Source organism: Pristiophorus japonicus, chromosome 14 (assembly GCF_044704955.1).
Source record: "Pristiophorus japonicus isolate sPriJap1 chromosome 14, sPriJap1.hap1, whole genome shotgun sequence".
Classification (NCBI taxonomy): Eukaryota; Metazoa; Chordata; class Chondrichthyes; family Pristiophoridae; genus Pristiophorus; species Pristiophorus japonicus.
This window is the reverse complement of record NC_091990.1, coordinates 172,814,923-172,834,891: the sequence shown is the minus strand read 5'-3', so window position 1 is coordinate 172,834,891 and position 19,969 is coordinate 172,814,923. Positions and strand designations below refer to the sequence as shown.

Here is a 19,969-nt window from a genome sequence, read left to right as displayed (position 1 = left end):
TTAAGAAGTAAAGTGCCATTTGGTGGAATGGCTGCTGCTAGCCCAATTGCCCTCCCGAGCTTTCCCGGCAGTGCCCCGATCTCTCCCTTACCGCTCCTCTGCTGCCGATCGGTGTGAAGCACTTCATCGCCGTGCGCACCGCCGATCTAACCCCCCCGACGGCGACATTCCACTCGGAAAATCTTCGGCTCGCCCGTCGGTGCCAAAACAAGCTTTTTCCTGATGGACCAGTGAGGCTGTGACCTTCTGCAACGGCGGTGTGGCTTCCCTTAAAGGGGAGGGCGCACTGCCGCTGCCGCCATTTTTTTTTTGTCGCCCGACTGCCATGTCGGCCCGACAATTATGCCCCCGGGTTCAGCCAGGCCGCCAACAGGCAGCCTGGCACCCTCCCCGACTTAGGTGTCAGGCCACTGGCCTGGCCAAAACCGTCCCTGAACGCCCAGAGGCCCGAAGTTTTAACATCGCGGAGGCTCTCCCCTTTAAGTGAAGGGGAGGGCCGTGGTGACTCGGTGCCGCGATGACATCATCGCGGCGGTGAATGCACACCGCCCCCAACTTCCGTCCCTCAGTTGCTGTCATTGCCGCGTCTTTGCCCCTCAGGTGTAGTCACCGCCCCCATTATGACCGACTTCCGGATGAAAACAAAAAAAAACAAGGAGTGGAATTTCCCGAAAGAGTCCACCTGAACCGCAGCTGTGGTAAAAAACATCGAAACTGGGTGTGTGCGCCCTGTTTCAGGCAGCGGGAGGAGAGGCAATTTGTACCCCTGGATGATCCCAAATTTCTGCCAGTTAAACATTGTGAAGACAGAAGTAATTGTCGTTGGTCCCTGCCACAAACTCCGTACCCTTTCTATTATATATGCAGACTATAGATATACTCTCTGTGCAGTCACTGTATAGTTGCATAAAATGGAGACTTGTTACCTGATGTACTATCAATAAGGTTTACACTGTGTATATACTATGCGGGCACCACTGGAGGGTGCAACTGGTGCAGACCGGGGTTTCCTGCCCCTGTGGCAGAGGCTGTCCACCAGAGGGCACTGTGGTGGGAGACCCGAGGGTCACCTGCATAGGTTTGTAGGACCCAGTATAAAAGGCTGCTCACCATGCTGGAGTTACGAATAAAGGACCAAGGTCACAACAGTTTGAGTACAACACATTGCCTCGTGGAGTCATTCATAAGTGCATTACAGACATTACACTTCCCACCAATTCCATCCCCCTCCCTCTTCCTCTCCGTGACCCCTGTCTCAGGTTGAACCAAACTGCTCACAGTCTCAGTGTCTTATTCGACCGTAAGTTCAGCTTCTGACTGTGTCACAAAGTCTGCATACGTCCACTTCTGTAACATTACCTGTTTCTGTCCCCGTCTCAGCCCATCTGCTGCTGAGAATTTCCATTCTCCACCCTCTCTAAACATCAGCTCATCTAAATCTCTGCCACCCATATCCTACCCGCACCAAGCCCTGCTTTCCTATAACCCCTATCCTCATCGACCTACGTTGCCATCTGGATCCCCAGTATCTCAAATTTAAAATTCTCATCTTTGTGTCTAAATCCCTTTGTGGCCTTGCCTCTTCCTATCTCTGTAACCAATCCCCACTCCCTGACATCTCTTTCCTTTGACTCTAGCCTTTTGTGCATCCCTCTCTTTTGACCACCATTGGCAGATGTGTCTTCAATCGCCTGGGCCTCACACTCTGGAATTCCCTCTCAAAACCCTTCCACTTCTCCATCTCCCTCTTTAAGATCCTCCTTAAAACCCACTTCTCCTAATATCTCCCAGTTCTAATATCTCCTTGTTCGGCTCGGTGCCCATTTTCCTGAACATGCCTCTGTGAAGCGTCTTGGAATGTTTTTCTACATTATAGGCACTATACAAATGCAGATCCTTGTGGCCAAAACTTAGCTGCCATTCTCGTGATGGTTGCAATGCTCTCAACCACATTCATATTTCTGGCATGAATCATGACTGAAATTTTTCATACTTGGATTTTCTAATGTTGGCTGCTCTAGTCATTGTTGGTGGTAGTGAAGAGAGAAGTTTGAAATTATAAATTAGCAGTATCACAGAGGATCATACTGCATAATATTTTTTCTATTGCATATTCATCATCATCGATACAATAATGACATCTAATGACATTTCTCTATTGTGAGGAGGATGCAAAGAGGCTTCAAGGGGTATAGACAGGCTAAGTGAGTGGGCAGGAATATTGCAAATGGAATATAATGTGGAGAAATGTGAAGTTATCCTCTTTGTTAAGATAAATAGAAAAGCAGAGTATTTTTTAAATGGTGAGAGATTGGGAAGTGTTGATGTTCAGAGGGACCTGGGTGTCCTTGTACACCAATCACTGAAAGTTAACATGCAGATACAGCAAGCAATTAAAATGCAAATGGTATGTTGATCTTTATTACAAGAGGATTTGAGTTAATGAAGTAACGTTGGAAAATCAAATATTGGATCTGGTGTTTAGTGGTGAGTCTGACCTCGTATCAGACCTCTGTGTGGGGGAGTATCTGGGCAACAGTGATCACAACATTAAATGGTTCCAATTGGCCGGGAGAACCAAAGATACTGAGAACCTGCAACTCGTACCGAATTTAAGAAGGGCAAACTTCTCCAAAATGGCAGATGATTTGGACAGGTAAATTGGCTAACCCTCCTCGGTGGTGATGTGACTAATGTTGAATATAAACGGAAAGTTTTTAAGAATCAAATTAAAAAATGTGGTAAACAAACATGTACCCAAAATCAAAAGAACGAAATGTGATAAGAAAAAGCCAAGGCGGCTGACTGGGTATGTACAAAGACAAATAAGATGTAAAAGGAAATGTTTCTATAAATTAAAGAAATTTAACACTCAAATAAATAGGGTTGAATACAAAGAACAACTAAAGAAAACTTAGGCTGCTATTAGATCAGCAAAAAGACTAATGGAAAAAACGATTGTAGACAACTGTGGCAGTAATGGGAAGAGCTTTCTTAGTTATGTGAAGAGTCAGAGAATTATCGAAGACTGTATTGGGCCACTGAAGGTTATTCAAGGACATGTTACACAGGACTCACTGAGTATGGTGGAAATATTAAATGAGTACTTTGCATCAGTATTCACCCTTGGAGATGATGCTCGAATATTAGAATTTAATAATACTAGTTTTACTACTAGTAACATTAACATAGATAAGCATATTGGTTTAGAAAAAATTAAGAACTTAAAAATAGATAGAGCAACAGGGCCAGTTGATAGCCACCCGAGGGTCCTCCAGGAGATGGGACATGTGCTGTGCGAGCCTCTGGCCTGTATGTTTAACAGCTCACTGAACTCTGGAATGGTTCCTACAGATTGGAAGGAGGCTAATGTAGTCCCAATTTTTAAAAAAGGTGACAAGGCAGACCCAGGTAACCATAGGCCCATCAGTTTAACATCAGTAATAGGGAAGATGCTTGAAAGAATCATAAGGGATGCAATATGTGAATACTTGGATAGAGAGGGACATATTAGGGACACCCAACATGGGTTCATAAAAAAGAGGTCATGTCTCACAAATCTAACTGTATTTTTTGAAGAAGTTACAAAGTTGGTGGATGAGGGAAGCCCAGTAGACACTGTCTACTTAGATTTCTAAAAAGCTTCCAAAAAACACAAGAGGCTTCTCTATAGGATCGGAGCCTCTGGTATTAGTGGAAATATATTGAGTTGGATACAGAACTGGCTGGCAGGATGCAGGCAACGAGTAGTTATAGATGGATTTGGATCTGTTTGGAGACCGGTCACCAGTGGTGTCCCGCAGGAATCGGTGTTGTGACCGTTCCTTTTTACTATTTTTATTAATGATCTGGATTCAGGGGTTGGGGGCCACAATTTACAAATTTGCAGATGATACCAAGATCTGTGTGAGTGCTAGAACTGTAGAAGAGGCTCGTCTGATTCAGGCAGATCGTAATGTGTTAGGAAATTGGGCTCAAGACTGGAAAATGATGTATAACTTAGATAAGTGCAGGATTACACATGTGGGCAGGGCAAATGCTCAACATTCATGCACCCTCCAGGGAAAGGCATTAAAGATGGTGGAGATAGAAAGAGATTTGGGCATTCTAGTGCATACATCCTTAAAGGTACACGAGCAATGCCATGCAGTGATAGCCAGAGCAAGTAGGGTGTTGGAGTGTATCCATAGGACAATTGAGTATAAGACGAGGCGTCCTGTTTTGTCCTGATACAAGACCTTAGTCAGGCCGCACTTGGAACACTGTGTCCAGTTTTGCTCTCCTCACATGGTGGGTGATATTGAGGTTCTGGAAAGGGCGCAGAAGAGGGCCACTAGACTAATTCCAAGTCTAAAGCATCGTAGTTATCAAGATCAGCTAAAAGAGTTGGGACTCTATACCTAAGAGCAGCGTAGACTTAGGGGGGATATGACTGAGGTTTATAAGATAATGAAGGGAATAGACGGTGTTCCAGCTGACCATTTATTTCAATTAAATAGGTTAGGTAGGACCAGGGAGCACACATTTAAGTTGTATAGGGCTAGATCTAGGTTAGATGTCAGAAGATGGTTCTTTTCCCAGAGAATAGTAGACCTGTGGAACAAGCTGCCGTTTCATGTGGTGGATGCAGACTCACTGAATTCCCTCAAGCGAGAGCTGGATTTGTTTCTGGCTGCGGTGGAGATCACCTCTTACAGAAGGCAGGTACTGCAGGGAATTTAATGGCCAAAGCGATCTCCTGGACGAGACGGGTCGGAGAGGAGTTTCCCACATTTTTTTGCCCAAATTGGCCTGGGTTTTTTTATCTGTTTTTTGCCTCTCCCAGGAGATCACATGGTTTTGGGTGGGGTGGCGTGTATATGTTGTGATACACAAGGTGTCACAATTGTGTGGGGCCGGCTGGATGAACCAGATGGTCTTTACCTGTCCGTCATTGTTCGTATGTTCGTATAAGAGTAAGATGTCTTACTGCAATTATGTAGGGCCCTGGTGAGACCACACCTGGAGTATTGTGTACAGTTTTGATCTCCTTACCTAAGGAAGGATATATTGTGTTCCCAACACAGATGAGACTGCACACAGGGAGGTTAAAGTAACAGTGACCTCAGTCTTTATTAAGGCACTCCAGAGTGAGGAACAGGCCTCAGGAACCCCTGACTTGCAGAAGGTGGAGAGGTTTTGCGAGGTCCAGAGATTAGCCACTCATCTAAGAATACCCAGCTTGTGCCTTGCACATCTAGTTATATTGTTAATATGGTTGGTCTAGTTCAGTATCTCGTCAGTGGTGAGCCTCAGAATGTTGATCCTGGAGTACTTAGCAATGGTGGCGCTGTTGAAGGTTGGGGGAAATAGTTGGTACTTTGCTTGTTGGAGATGGTTATTACCTTACACTTTGGTGCGAATGTTACCTGCTATGTGTCAGCCCACCCCTGGACATTATCCAGGTCTTGCTGTATGCTGACATGGTCTACTTCATTGGCAGTAGTGTTGTGAATAGTGCTGTATATTTTAGCCTTGTCAGCATACAGCCCCATTCCTGATCGTACGGTGAAAGGTGCTGAATATTGTTCGGCTGAGGACACTTCGCTGAAGAACTCCTGCAATAATGGGGATACTGTGATTAGCCTTGAACAAATCATCATCTTTTGTGTCGGGTATAACCTCCGCCACTGGGGATGGTTTTTCTCTTTGACCTCCGTTTGGCTAGGGCTCCTTCTTAATCTCGTGAAGTAAACTGAATTGGGTAGACGTTGACATCTATGATGGTCGGGACCTCAGGAGGGAGCCCAATGGATCGTCCACTTGTCACTTTTGACTGAAGACTGAAGATATTTGCAAAAACTTCAGACATATCTCTTGTGTTCATTTAACGGGCTCCACCATATTTGAGAATGTTAATATGTTGAGCCACGTGGTTACAGATTGTGGTGTTATTAGAATACTGCTGCTGCTGATGGCCCAAATGATGCCAAGTTATGGGATGCTAGATCTTTCTTTAGTCTGTCCTGCTTACCACAATAATAGTGCTGCACTACATGAAGGAGAGGCTGAGTCTGGCAGCTATATCTTTTAGGACTTGGCAAGCTGATACTACTTAGCCAGTCTTGTTGTCGACATTGAAATCCCACCCATAGTACAATCTGAATCCTTGGCTCCCTCAGTGCTACCTCCAAGTGATGATCAGAATGGAGCCATTCTTATTTGTCAGTTGAGGGGGAGGCGATAGGTGGTGATTAGCAGAAAGTTTCCTTGACCCTTTCTGAACTGAAGCCATGAGACTTATGTAGTCACCAGTCAATGTTGAGGACTTCCATGGCCAAGACCACCTGACGGTAAACCATGTGCCTCACTGCTGGTAGAGCTATGCTACCGGTGGGACAGGGCTGCTGAAGGAGGAGTCTGGGATCGTCCATTTCTTCACCGCCTCTGGATCTTATCGTGACCTCCAGCTTCACCGCCGTCATTCTGCCCCACGACCATTTCTGCACACCACCTGGCTCCTTACCCCCACAGAAATACCTCCAGCAGTGCGTCCTCCGATACGCTACCCTTCAAATAGTGACTGGCTCACTCGTCCTCCACACAAGTCTCCGAACCTGGCATCAGTTCATTGATGCTCGATGCTGACTCCACCCGACGCACATCAACTCGATCACACCACGGGACCTCTGACAATACTTCTGGATTCCTTCCTATTGCCTCTTCCCCATTCCCCATATGTATCCTAATCTTGCTGCATAACCAAACCTATGTAACGTGAGATTTCCCCGTGTCTATTTGCAGGCGCATTTTGGCTGCCGAGTCCAGCACTTCTATTTCCACTTTTTTTCTCTCCCTTTTTTTGTTCTTTTCTCTTTAACCCTCCTAGGTCCCTCTCTCCTGTCATCATGCCCCCTTTCATTCATCCCCTTTCGGATACTCCACCCTCCCAAATTCCTACTCCATCCCTTCAGCACTTCTCGTATTTCTCTTATGCTGGTGTTCTATACCCTTTCAAAAGGCATTAAGATTCAACCACCTATTGCGGGCGTGGAGTCACGTATAGCCCAAACTAAGGATGAGTGGCCAGTTCATCAGTGAAGCATTCGTAACAAACTGACAGTTTCAGTAGTCACTTTTCTTGGTGCCAGCTGAAAATAAACAGATTTATTGAATTCAGTTTCATAACTATTGTGTTCCAAACACAGATGAGGCTGTACACAGGGAGGTTAAAGTAATAGTGACCTAAATCTTTAATAAGACACTCCAGAGTGAGGAACAGGCCTTCGGGGCCGGCTTATATACAGTGCTCCCAAGGGATGCTGGAATCCCTTGGGACTTCAGGGGATGCGCTCCCTGGTGGCGGAACATGGGAGTACATGCTTTACAGATACACAACATCACTTCCCCCCCAAAGTCAAAGTGAAAACTATTTACAAGGTGAGCCTTTCCCTGGTGGACCGCCTCGGTACAAATGTCTGTTCTGGTGTGTTGGTTGTGCCCTCGCTGGGCTGGCATGTTGTTGGCCCTGCTGGGCTGCTGGGTGAGCCTAGCCTTGCTGGGCTGCTGGGCATGATGGGTTCGATTTCCTGGTCCGGGGTAGTGTCATTGATCCTTTGGGTGTGTGCTGTGGGCTCGAAAAAGGTGGTGTCTGCTGTGGGTTGTTCAGGGCAGTCTATGAACCAGAGCCTCATTTGGTCCAGGTGCTTTCTGCAAATTTGTCCATTGTCTAGTTTGACTACAAACACCCTATTCCCTTCTTTAGCTATCACCGTGCCCGCGATCCACTTGGGAACATGTCCATAGTTTAGCACATACACAGGGTCATTCAGATCAATTTCCCGTGACACAGTGGCGCGATCATCGTTTACATTTTGTTGCTGCCATCTGCTCTCTACCTGATCATGCAGGTTGGGGTGAACCAGCGAGAGTCTAGTTTTAAGTGTCCTTTTCATGAGTAGCTCAGCCGGGGACATCCCTGTGTGCGAGTGGGGTCTCATGCGGTAGCTGAGCAGTACTCGGGACAGACGGTTTGGAGTGAGCCTTCTGTGACTCATTTGCGGCTCTGTTTGATTGTTTATACTGCCCGCTCTGCCTGCCCATTGGAGGCTGGTTTAAACGGGGCCGAGGTGACATGTTTGATCCCATTGCGGCACTTCTTTAAATTCGGCACTGGTGAAACATAGCCCGTTGTCACTGACCAGTATGTCAGGCAGGCCGTGGGTGGCAAACATGGCTTTCAGTGGTGGCGATGGCGGTGCTTCCCGACATTATGTCACATTCAATCCACTTTGAAAAAGCATCCACCACCACCAGGAACATTTTATCGAGAGACGGGCCCGCATTGTCGACATGGATCCTTGACCATGGTCTGGAGGGCCAGGACCACAAACTTAGCGGTGGCTTTCTGGGCGCATTGTTCAACTGAGCACATACGCTGCATTGCCGTACAAAGGACTCTAAGTCAGAGTTGATACCGGACCACCACACATGGGATCTGGCTATCGCTTTCATCATTACTATACCCAGGTATGTGCTGTGGAGATCCGAGATGAATGTCTCCCTGCCCTTTTTGGGTAGCACTACGCGGTTACTCTGCAACAGGTAGTCTGCCTGAATGGACAGCTCGTCCTTTCGCCACTGGAACGGCTTGATTGGCTCTTGCATTTCAACGGGGATGCTGGCCCAGCTCCCATGCAATACACCATTTTTTACTAGGGACAGCAGAGGATCTTGGCTGGTCCAAGTCCTAATCTGGCGGGTCGTGACAGGTGATTTATTATTTTCAAATGCTTCCATGGCCATCAATAAGTCTGCGGGCTGCGCCACCATCAACAAGTTTGCAGGCTGCGCCATTTCCACCCCCATGGTGGGCAATGGTAGCCAAATGAGAGCATCCGCACAGTTCTCGGTGCCTGGCCTGTGGCGCATGGTATAGTTATATGCTGAAAGCGCGAGTGCCCATCTTTGTATGCGGGCTGAGGCATTAGTATTTATCCCCTTGTTTTCAGCGAACAGGGATATGAGGGGCTTGTGATCGGTTTCCAGCTCAAATTTGAGGCCAAACAGGTACTGATGCATTTTCTTTACCCCAAACACACATTCTAATGCCTCTTTCTCAATCATGCTGTAGGTCCTCTCGGCCTTAGACAAGCTCCTGGAAGCACAGGCGACGGGTTGCAACTTCCCTGCGACGTTAGCTTGTTGTAATACACACCCCACTCCGTACGACGACGCATGACATGCTAGCACGAGTCTTTTACATGGGTTATACAATACAAGCATAAAATGTTTCTGGCTTTCTCAAAAGCAATTACTTGTTTTTTTCCCCATACCCAGTTCTCACCTTTACGCAATAACACATGTAGGGGCTCTAAGAGGGTGCTTAACCCCGTTAGGAAGTTACCAAAATAGTTGAGGAGTCCCAGGAACGACTGCAGCTTCGTGACATTCTGTGGTCTGGGTGCGTTCCTGATAGCCTCTGTCTTGGTGTCTGTGGGCCAAATGCTGTCCGCCGCGATCTTTCCCCCCAAAAACTCCACTTCTGTTGCCATTAAGGCGCATTTCAACCTCTTCAGCCGCAGCCCTACGCGATCCAGTCGCTAGAGGACCTCCTCCAGGTTTTGTAGGTGTTCGACGGTGTCCCGACCCATGACCAATATGTCGTCCCGAAAAACCACCGTGCACGTTAACGACTTGAGTAGGCTCTCCATGTTTCTCTGGAAGATCGTTGCAGCCGACCGAATTCCAAACGGGCATCTGTTGTAGATGAACAGTGCCTTGTGCCTGTTGATGCAGATGAGGCCCTTCAAAGACTCCTCGAGCACCTGCGTCATGTAGGCCGAAGTCAGGTCGAGCTTGGTGAATGTCTTGCCTCGTGCCAGCATCGTAAATTGGCCGTCTGCCTTAGGTAGCAGGTATTGGTCCTGTAGCGAGAAACGATTAATAGTTACTTTATGATCGCCGCAAATCCTGACCGTGCCATCACTTTTGAGTACTGGAACAATTGGGCTGGCCCACTTGCTGAACTCCACTGGGGAGATGATGCCCTCGCGTTGCAGCCTGTCCAGCTCGATTTCCACTCTCTCCGTCATCATGTGAGGTACCGCTCGCACCTTGTGGTGAATGGGTCGTGCCTCTGGGACCAAGTGAATCCGCACCTTCACCCCGGAAAAGTTTCCAATGCCTATCTCAAAAAGGGAAGGAAATTTGTTAAGAACCTGGGCGCATGAAGCCTCATCGACATGTGATAGCGCTCGGATGTCATCCCAGTTCCAGCGGACTTTGCCCAGCCAGCTCCTTCCAAGCAGTGTGGGGCCATCGCCCGGGACAATCCAGAGTGGCAGTTCGTGCACCATGCCCTCGTAGGTGACCTTGAACATGTGTAGGGGGTGGTGTTTTGGTCAGATTTCTCTGACTCCTTGGCGTTTTCGAGGCGCCCCACACCCTGGATTCTAGACTGTGTACTGATTTGGGGGTTGTGAGAAACTGAGACAGAGTCAGTTGACTAGGATGCAAAACTGGTTTTATTGTGTTCAAACAGAGTAAAAGGGCATGTTTTTAATAATCACAGTAATCAGGTACAAGTAGGGAGAAATGGCAACTCAAATGCTCTATATTTGGGAAGAACACATAATATATATAACAGATTAAAAGAACACAGTCCTCCCACCTCCCAAAATACTTATGCACTCAACCTGAAAGGGGAAAACACACAAGAACATCAACAGGTAGGAACAGTAAGATAAACCCAACCTCCCAGACCCACTATCTAGCTAGGTTTGAACTCTGGGGTTTCAGGGACCATGCTCACCAATTCCGTTTTGACAGTTCCAACTCCGGGGTTCGCCTCAGTTGTCCTGGTCCTGTTCCAAACTCTGGGGTTCGCCTTAGTTGTCTGGGTTCTGTAGTCTGTACCCCGGACTTCAACCTGCGTCACTTCTTCAGTTGGGCTGAGTCTGCTGATGCGGTAAGGTGCGTATTGGACGTGGGGTGAGTATTCACTTTTCCTTGGTCAGGGTAGTCTTAAAAGTTTCATTAGGTAATGTTTTACTCCTTGGTAGCGTAGGACCAGCTTGTAGAGTGGAAAAATCTTCGGTTTTTCTTCGGTTTTGTCGGGTTGGTTCCGGTTGACTGTTTGATTGGTCGCGATGGTCCGAAACTTTCCGATAGTCGTTTTGCAAGCCTGTTTGCTGTCGTGGTGCTGTCCTTCTGGGTTTTAGAGATTCCTTTCGCCGATGTATCGGGGTCCCACTTTTTGAGGCTGGTGTTAAACTTATGCAATGAGACTGCTACCTTAATAGTGTCTCTAGAAGCACACCTAACTGCCAGAACAGGCCTTCAATTATACCAAAGCAATCTTCCTTATCTTTGCGCCAAATCAGTTCTTGGGCTTTGTTTAAACTGTTCTGTCCATTGATTTTCAAATGTCTCCTTTGTCAGTGTTTTTGGTGGGCTAGTCAGCAGTAACTCGATTAGGGTGTGATAATGTGCTATCACTGGTTTTGCATTGTTTTAGGATTGCCCAGTTTCCTGGCCATCTAGTTGGGCCCATGATTTCCACAGTGGTTGATTGGGTAATTGGCTTCTTGCATATTTTGGATGAGTTCTGTAGTTTAGATAATGGCTGGTAATTTGATTATCCCTTAGGGGGTGAATTGGTGCTGCATAGTTCCCCCAGACAATCTGGGATCCTTAATACACGAATTTGCTTCACAGCAGTTAGCCCCACCTCCTGTATTCGGTAACTCTTTTTCGCAGCCAAAATGTTGTCGAATCTTAAAATTGATATGCTCCTTCCCATAGATGTTTAGGAGATCTCAGGCTTCTGTAATTTAGGTCCATTTTGAATTCTCTCTTCAAAAAGTCCAAACACTGTGGGGGGCGGGGGGTGGGGGCTGTTCCATGAGGTTGGCCCCCTTTTTCCTTTTTCCTTTTAAAACTTAGATCTCCACTTGAAAAATCCAAAGCTCATTTTTAACAGTCTAAGAGGAGCTTTTCTTTAATTTACAGGGCGAGGGACTCATGGGAATTTTTGGGAACACTTCACACGGCGCTGCCCAAGACAGTGGTGTATGTTCTCAGTTTCATGTGGATGGGGCTCAGGGCTGGTTTGAGTGCCTTGTTGCACCACAGTCTCTCAAACATCTTTTTACTCATGATGGATTGGCTAGCGCCAGTGTCCAGTTTCATGGCTACGGGTAAGCCATTCAATTTTACATTTAGCATTATAGGTGGACATTTCATCGAAAATGTGTGCACTCCATGTACTTCAGCATCTGCCTCCTCTCTCTGAGGCTCGAAATTGCTTTGATCCACCATGGACCGATCTTCCTCTGCCACGTGGTGGTTAGCAGGTTTTGCAGAGCTTGCAGCTCATCTGCAAGCTCATTGGAGGTGCCCCATTGTTCCACAGCTCTTACAAACATGCCCTTTGAAGCAGCATGAATAGGTTGAATGGAAGCCTCCACAACGCCAACAAGGTGTGAATTGCCTTGCATTCATCCTTTGTTGAGGACTCTGAGTCATCTGGGTCACCTGAGACCTGCTGGCAGTTGCAGACTCGTGGTTTCTGCCCTGTACATTTCTGCTCGCAAACACAGTTCCAGTTAATTTATGAACATTGCTAGCACTTGTGTGCTGAGAGATTTGTTTGGTGTTATCACTGGTGGACATAAATGCCTGTGCTATCGCAATGGTCTTACTGAGGGTCGTTGTCTCCACAGTCAAAAATTTTCATAGGATGGTCTCGTGGCCAATGCCCAGTACAAAAAAGTCTCTGAGCGTCTGCTCCAGGCAGCCATCAAACTCACATTGTCCTGCAAGTCGCCTTAGCTCGGCAACGTAGCTCGCCACTTCCTGACCTTCAGATCGCTGGCACGTGTAGAACCGATACCTCGCCATCAGCACGCTCTCCCTCGGGTTAAGATGCTCCCGAACCAGTGTACACAGCTCCTCATACGACTTATCTGTGGGTTTAACTGGAGCCAGAAGATTCTTCATGAGGCTGTAGGTCGGTGCGCCGATGACCGTGAGGAGGACCGCTCTCCTTTTTGCAGCGCTTCCTTCTCCGTCCAGCTGCTTGGCTACAAAGTACTGGTTTAACCATTCGACATAGGCTTCCCAGTCCTCACCCTCCGAGAACTTCTCCAGGATGCCCACAGTTTGCTGCATCTTTGCGTTGGATTCGTATACTCGTCGCCAGTTATTGTGTTCCCAACACAGATGAGACTGCACACAGGGAGGTTAAAGTAACAGTGACCTCAGTCTTTATTAAGACATGCCAGAATGAGGGACAGGACTTAGGAGCCGGCTTATATTCATTGCTCCCAAGGGATGCTGAGATCCCTTGGGACTTCAGGGGATCGCTCCCGCCTGTGGCGGAACATGGGAGTGCATGCTTTACAGATACACAACAGGATATACTAGAGGGAGTGCAACAAAGGTTCACCAGACAGATTCCTGGGATGGAGTGATTGTCCTATGAGGAGTGATTGAGTAGACTAGGCCGATATTCTACAGAGTTTAGAAGAATGAGAGGTGATCTCACTGAAACGTAAAAAATTCTTACAGGGTAGATGCAGGCAGGATGTTTCCCCTGGCTGTGGAGTCTAGAACCAGGGGTCACAGTCTCAGAATAAGAGGTCGGCCATTTAGGCCTGAGACGAAGAGAAATTTCTTCACTCAAGGGATGTGGGAATAGTGCAAGAAAGTGGAGTTGAGGTAGAAGATCAGCCATGATCTTATGGCGGAGCAGGCTCGAGGGACCGAATGGCCTAATCCTGCTCCTATTTCTTATGTTCTTACGGGACAGTACTTTGGCACCAACAGCATTCAGATAAGAGTTCATGTCCATAATTCTATAAAATGAATTCCTATTCTATGTTTTTCTCTCTGGGTGGGGATTGCAAAGATATAGAGTGAAGTCAGTCAACATTGTCTTTTCATGGCTAACACATTAAGAATGGTTCAGTACCCGGTGCCCTTGAACTGTATTCCAACAAGGAGGCGGTGCTTTGAGTGCCTATAAAGCACTTTCAGATTTTCTGAGGATATGAAAGATGCTGTATAGAAGCAACCTCTTGTGTCTTTAGGAGAGGAAGTGAGAGGTGATATTTGGTGTACAAATTACAACAGTGAAAAATAATACAATGACCTGCTGAGAGTTGGTAACTTGGTACGTAATGGGGTCGTGGGCATTTAACTTGACACAAATTAATAATTTTAGTCAGAGGCTAGCAGAACAGTTGATTTGAGAAATGAGCAGGGGCACGGTGGGTGTGGGGGGAGCGGGGGGAAATCATCCTGAGCAGGTGTGATCATAAGAGATTGGTGTCAAAGCACATTTTTGGTGTAGAGAGGGAGCTTTACTTTGATTCTAACCAGTGCTTTATAATGGGAGATAGCAATGCCTTAAGTAAATAGTTTCAGACAGCTCTTTCTTTATTTAAAAAAAATGGATAAAGTGCAGATCACAGATAAATGCAAACAAAAAGTTAGTTGAGACTGAAGAGAAGCAGTGTGCCACTCACCTTTAGCCCACATCACGTGGCCTGGTGCTGATCACTCAGACACATAACAATACACATCAGGTCAGTTTTAGTTGGACCCACATTGGCCGCATAAAAGATCAGATTTTCCTGCCCTCCCCCACACCAGCCGGCACTGCACGGGTGTTTTAGGAATCATTGCCCTGGGCTATTTATGTGGTCTGAGTTACTCTTGCTGCAGGCCACTGACCCCTGATTGGCTTAGCACCAATGGAAGAGGCAGCTGCTTGCTGGGCCGCAGAAATCAAGATTACCTCACTGTTGATAGAGATTCTGATTCAACCTGAATATCTGGGTGGGGGGGGAGGAGGTAACTTTACAAAATGTTCCTACCTCTTCGACCTGCCCCCAGGACCCCTGCGCTCCTTCACTTTGACAAGGGTTCGATAGCGCCATATTTTGTGGGCACTCCTGCACTGGAGTTCCCGGCGAGCCATCTGTCTGGGAAGCGAGAGGTTTGGAACGTTCTCTCCCACCTCAGTAACAGCTTACCTCCACTCTTAGGAAAGCCCCATAAATTCTGGGGCTACCTATCATTATCATCAACATCATAGGCAGTCCCTCGGAATCGAGGAAGACTTGCTTCCACTCTTAAAATGAGTCCTTAGGTGGCTGAACAGTCCAATATGAGGACCACAGTCTCTGTCACAGGTGGGACAGATAGTCGTTGAGGGAAAGGGAGGGTGGGACAGGTTTGCCGCACGCTCTTTCCGCTGCCTGCACTTGGTTTCTGCATGCTCTCGGCGACGAGACTCGAGGTGCTCAGCGCCCTCCTGGGTGCACTTCCTCCACTGAGGGCGGTCTTTGGCCAGGGACTCCCAGGTGTCAGTGTAGATGTCGCACTTTATCAGGGAGGCTTTGAGGGTGTCTTTGTAACGTTTCCTCTGCCCACCTTTGGCTTGTTTGCCGTGAAGGAGTTCCAAGTAGAGAGCTTGCTTTGGGAGTCTCGTGTCTGGCATGCGGACAATGTGGCCTGCCCAGTGGAGCTGATCCAGTGTGGTCAGTGCTTCAATGCTGGGGATATTGGCCTGGTCTGCACTGGCCTACACTGAAATGGCGGAGACGTTGTGAAGCAGGCATTTGCCACCAGAGCAGAAGAGTATAGACAAATACATAGCTGGCAATTTGACATTTTACACACAGCAGCTGATTTGTTGCTGCCTCCCCATTACTGGCCTAGTCTACCTGGGATTGGACTACAGACATTATCCTCGCAGGTATCACGACATGTGCTACTTTCTATTCTTTAGGTCAGGATAAAAAAAATGGCATTAGCAGCATGACAAATTTCCAAATCATTCTAGTTCAGTTCCTGACCCTGAAAAAAACTTTGTCACATAAAACAAAGTGGGTGCTTGTTGACCTCTGCAATACTGCCCATTATTAAATAATGGCACAACCCTTTCAGTCAGTCCTTTCTTCTGGGTTGAAGTCATAAATGTTCGCATTCTATTCCTCTCTGGTCTGAAACATCACAAAACAATAACTACAATAACAAAAACAAAATCACCATTTATTGAATTGACTTGACCTTGACTTGAGAGTATTTGATGTTGCCCTTAGCTGTCAGCAATCGATGACAATTCTGTCTCCCAGCACTGACCTCACTGACAACAAGCTCCAAAAGCAACATTCTGTGAAGAGCCATTTTCAAGACTAGGATTGTATATCTGCCACAAGGAAATGGGGATCGGGTCATTGAATAGTCTGAAGGCTTCTGTGGTTTTTGTCTTATATATATTATATTTGAAAAGTAGCATGCATGCCTGACACATCAGTTATTTTGTCTATATCAAGACAGCAAGCTGTTTAATAATTAAAGAAGGGAATTTTAATATTATTAAAAGGCTTATAGACAGTTACAGTTCCATTTAAATATTATTTATGTTTCCTTTTTAGGGATATATCACAGACCGACCAACTGGAATCTCCATAACACAATCGGACTATCTACCATCTGGAACTTTACATGTAAGTAACTCTGCGCACAAGGAAATTATTTGAGGAGTGATGGAAAAACAATTAAATGTCAACTTGTGCAATTATGTGATTTGCATTCCAATCTGGTATTCAGTGGATCAAAATTCACTAAATACCTGATGTTTCAATTTACTTAGACTCCTACAGGCAACTTTATTCACTCCTTCAATTGAGTTGTGGCAGTCCATCGGGGAAAAATTCTTATCTATTAAAGTTCAAAAATTTTATTGGTGCAGCTTTTTCCAATTTGGGACATGAGGGATACATGATAATGTGATACTGTGATAAAGAGAAAAATATTTCCCACAAAAAAACAGCAGTATTTAAAATAATTCATTTTTTTTTAAGAAACATGGAACTAGCACAATGACAAATACATTGGTCCATCAGGGCAGGAAGATACTGAAGCCCATGGACATGAATAGCTAGTGGCATCTGAACTGCACTAGTATTTCCCACTTCACAAACTAAGTAGAGGAGAATAGGGAAGAATATTATCAGTAGAGATTTGGTATTCCAAGACGCTTGGGCAATTTACAAATTATAAACAGAATTTATTTATATTAGGTATAGAATTGGGAGCCATGGCAATCATGAGAGAGTGGGGAAAGCCAGAGCAGGATGCTGAGTGGGGAACTATCATCATCATCATAGGCAGTCCCTCAGAATCGAGGAAGACTTGCTTCCATTCTAAAAATGAGTCCTTAGGTGGCTGAACAGTCCAATATGAGAGCCACAGTCCCTGTCACAGGTGGGACAGATAGTCGTTGAGGGAAAGAGTGGGTGGGGCTGGTTTGCCGCACGCTCTTTCCGCTGCCTGCGCTTGATTTCTGCATGCTCTCGGCGATGAGACTCGAGGTGCTCAGCGCCTTCCCGGATGCACTTCCTCCACTTAGGGCGATCTTTGGCCAGGGACTCCCAGGTGTCGGTGGGGATGTTGCACTTTATCAGGGAGGCTTTGAGGGTGTCTTTGTAACGTTTCCTCTGCCCACCTTTGGCTCGTTTGCCGTGAAGGAGTTCCGAGTGGAGCGCTTGCCTTGTGAGTCTCGTGTCTGGCATGCGGACAGTGTGGCCTGCCCAGGGGAGCTGATCAATGTGGGGAACTAACAACTGAGTTAAAAGAGATGGGGAGGCAGAGCATTTCCGAAATATAAACCAGAGCAACAAGAGGTGATTGAGCCCTGCTGTGTAGTGTACGTAGCTCCTTTCACTGCATTTCGGGTTATCAGGCAATTATGTAGAATGCACTTCCTATTTAAAGTATTGTGTGCGCAGACACATATTTATTTAATCACATCACTGAAATGTTGCAAAATGCTTCACCCACAATGAATTACTTTTTGCAATGCAGTGACTGTTGTGATATATGCAAACACAACAATCATTTTGTGTGCAGCAAGGTCCTAGAAACAGCACAGCAAAGTCCCAGATACATGACTGGTGGGTCTGTCTTTTGATGGTTCAGGGAAAGTGAATAACTTCTTGTTCTTCTTTGAATATTATCAGATAATCTTTACTGTTCATAGGTGTAACGCCCCAGCTGAAGGACAATGCACTGCACCCTCAATGCACTGGAGTGCTGTTGAGTTATAAATAGGACCCGACTGTTGCCAACGAACTAGAAGTAGTTGCAATAGGACCCGACTGCTGCCAACAAACTGAAAGTAGTTGCAATAGGACCCGACTGCTGCCAACGAACTGGAAGTAGTTGCAATAGGACCCGACTGCTGCCAACGAACCGGAAGTTGCGCATACGCAGTTCCAGAGTTTTTTTGGGCATTTTAATATTTCGGAGTCACTCCTGACAATGAACTGGAAGCTACAATTGTCGCTGGACTTTCCAAAACCAGGAATAAAGAAGCTGTTAAAAAAAATCTTGTTCATTCGTAGCTTCCGGTTCGTTGTCAGAAGTTTCGTTGTCAGAAGTCACTCCGAAATATTAAAATGCCCATGTCTGCTCCATGCATCATTGGTATCTCATTTTAACATGGCCTGCTCCATGAGCTTTCTAATTGAATTGGTATGTCACACAAGCTTTTTTATTTGTATTTGTTCTTGGGATGTGGTGATGCTGGCAAGGCTGCATTTATTGCCCATCCATAGATGCCCTAGAAAAGGTGGTGGTGGGTTTTCTCTTGTATAGCAATTGTTCGTACAACCGAGTGCTTTGCTAGGCCACTTCAGAGGATATGAGGAGTCAACCACTAGAATCGTGAGTAGGTCGGAGTGTATGGATAGCAATTCCATTCCCTGAAGGACATTAGTGAACCACTTAGCTTTTTACAATAATCCAACAACTCTCATGGTTATCTTTATGGTGCTAGCCCACAACATACCAGATTTATTTAATAAGTCCTCACAGCATGCCATGATGGAATTTGCGAGTCCAATATTGTAACCAATACATTACCATATCTGTGCTTTGTGGGATATGGGCTGTGAGTAAAGTTGCATCACCCAGAATTGCTTACACAATCCTAGTCAGCAGGACTGTTTTTCACTTAGAAATAGAGTCCTCTCATGTAAAATTGAAATGTAAAAATTTTTTTTTTTTCTGATTGCTACACAGGGAGATGAATTTCTGCCTGCAGTAGCAAATAGGTCTGAAAGAGGCACCGCTTACACTCACAAAGATGAAGTAGCAGTGAAGACAACTGTAAGTACTGTTTCCATCAACTAATACAAACTTTCATTTCACAAATTGGTAGACGTACGTCAATCATATTTGCTTCACAAGTAGAATGTACTCAGGGGTTTAGTTTCCTCTCTGCATTGGTTAATACATTCAAGTTAAATTTCTGACTATTTATGTAGCATTGTTAAATTTACCAGAATCCCCTACTCGTGGTTGTTATTTAGTGCTTTCCTGTAGGAAATTGCATGTATGTCATGTGAAGGCAGGATCACGTTTGGCTGCTATGCTTTTCTTGAACAAATAGCCTGTGATTGTCTGGGATCCGATATGAAGAATGAAGCCCCACCCTGGAAGAAACCATCAGCGGCAGGTAGGGGACCATAAAAGGAGTGGCGAGCGGTGGTCCCTGGACAGCGTGGAGGCCGCTACAGAGTGCGAGCTGGTGCAGGAGGGTGACGGCAGTGAAGAGTGACGTCAGTAAAGTCCAGGTCGGTGATTGGAGCGTGGGCAGATACAGCAGGAGCGGCGAGGCCGGGACGAAGGAGCGGCAAGAGACTGTAGAGGGACGTGATCGGGGCCCAGGAAAGGCGTGAGTTCAGGGCCAGGGGCCCAGGGGCAGCACGGGCCAGCCCACACTGCGATATATATGCGCACTAGATCCGTGCAGCAGAGCAGGTAATCCTTGCCACTGGACCAAGACCGAGCTCTGTCAAACCCTGTGTGGTGGCTTGTGTGCAATGGCCACCACACATTAAAAAAATCCACACACAGGCATCTTCCACCCTTCAGGATGCAGTTCGGGTTCTTCATTCGAAACACCTGTGAA

At 46.4% G+C, this 19,969-nt stretch overlaps 1 protein-coding gene across 1 annotated transcript in view; it reads left to right on the top strand.

Moving 5' to 3' along the window:
* saxo4 (stabilizer of axonemal microtubules 4) overlaps positions 1-19,969 on the top strand; it is a 187,956-nt gene that overhangs the window by 30,906 nt on the left and 137,081 nt on the right. Inside the window, exons 5-6 of the mRNA XM_070898673.1 lie at positions 16,428-16,499; positions 19,078-19,164. Coding sequence (XP_070754774.1) covers positions 16,428-16,499; positions 19,078-19,164 — 159 coding nt within the window. The remainder of the gene's footprint in view (positions 1-16,427; positions 16,500-19,077; positions 19,165-19,969) is intronic.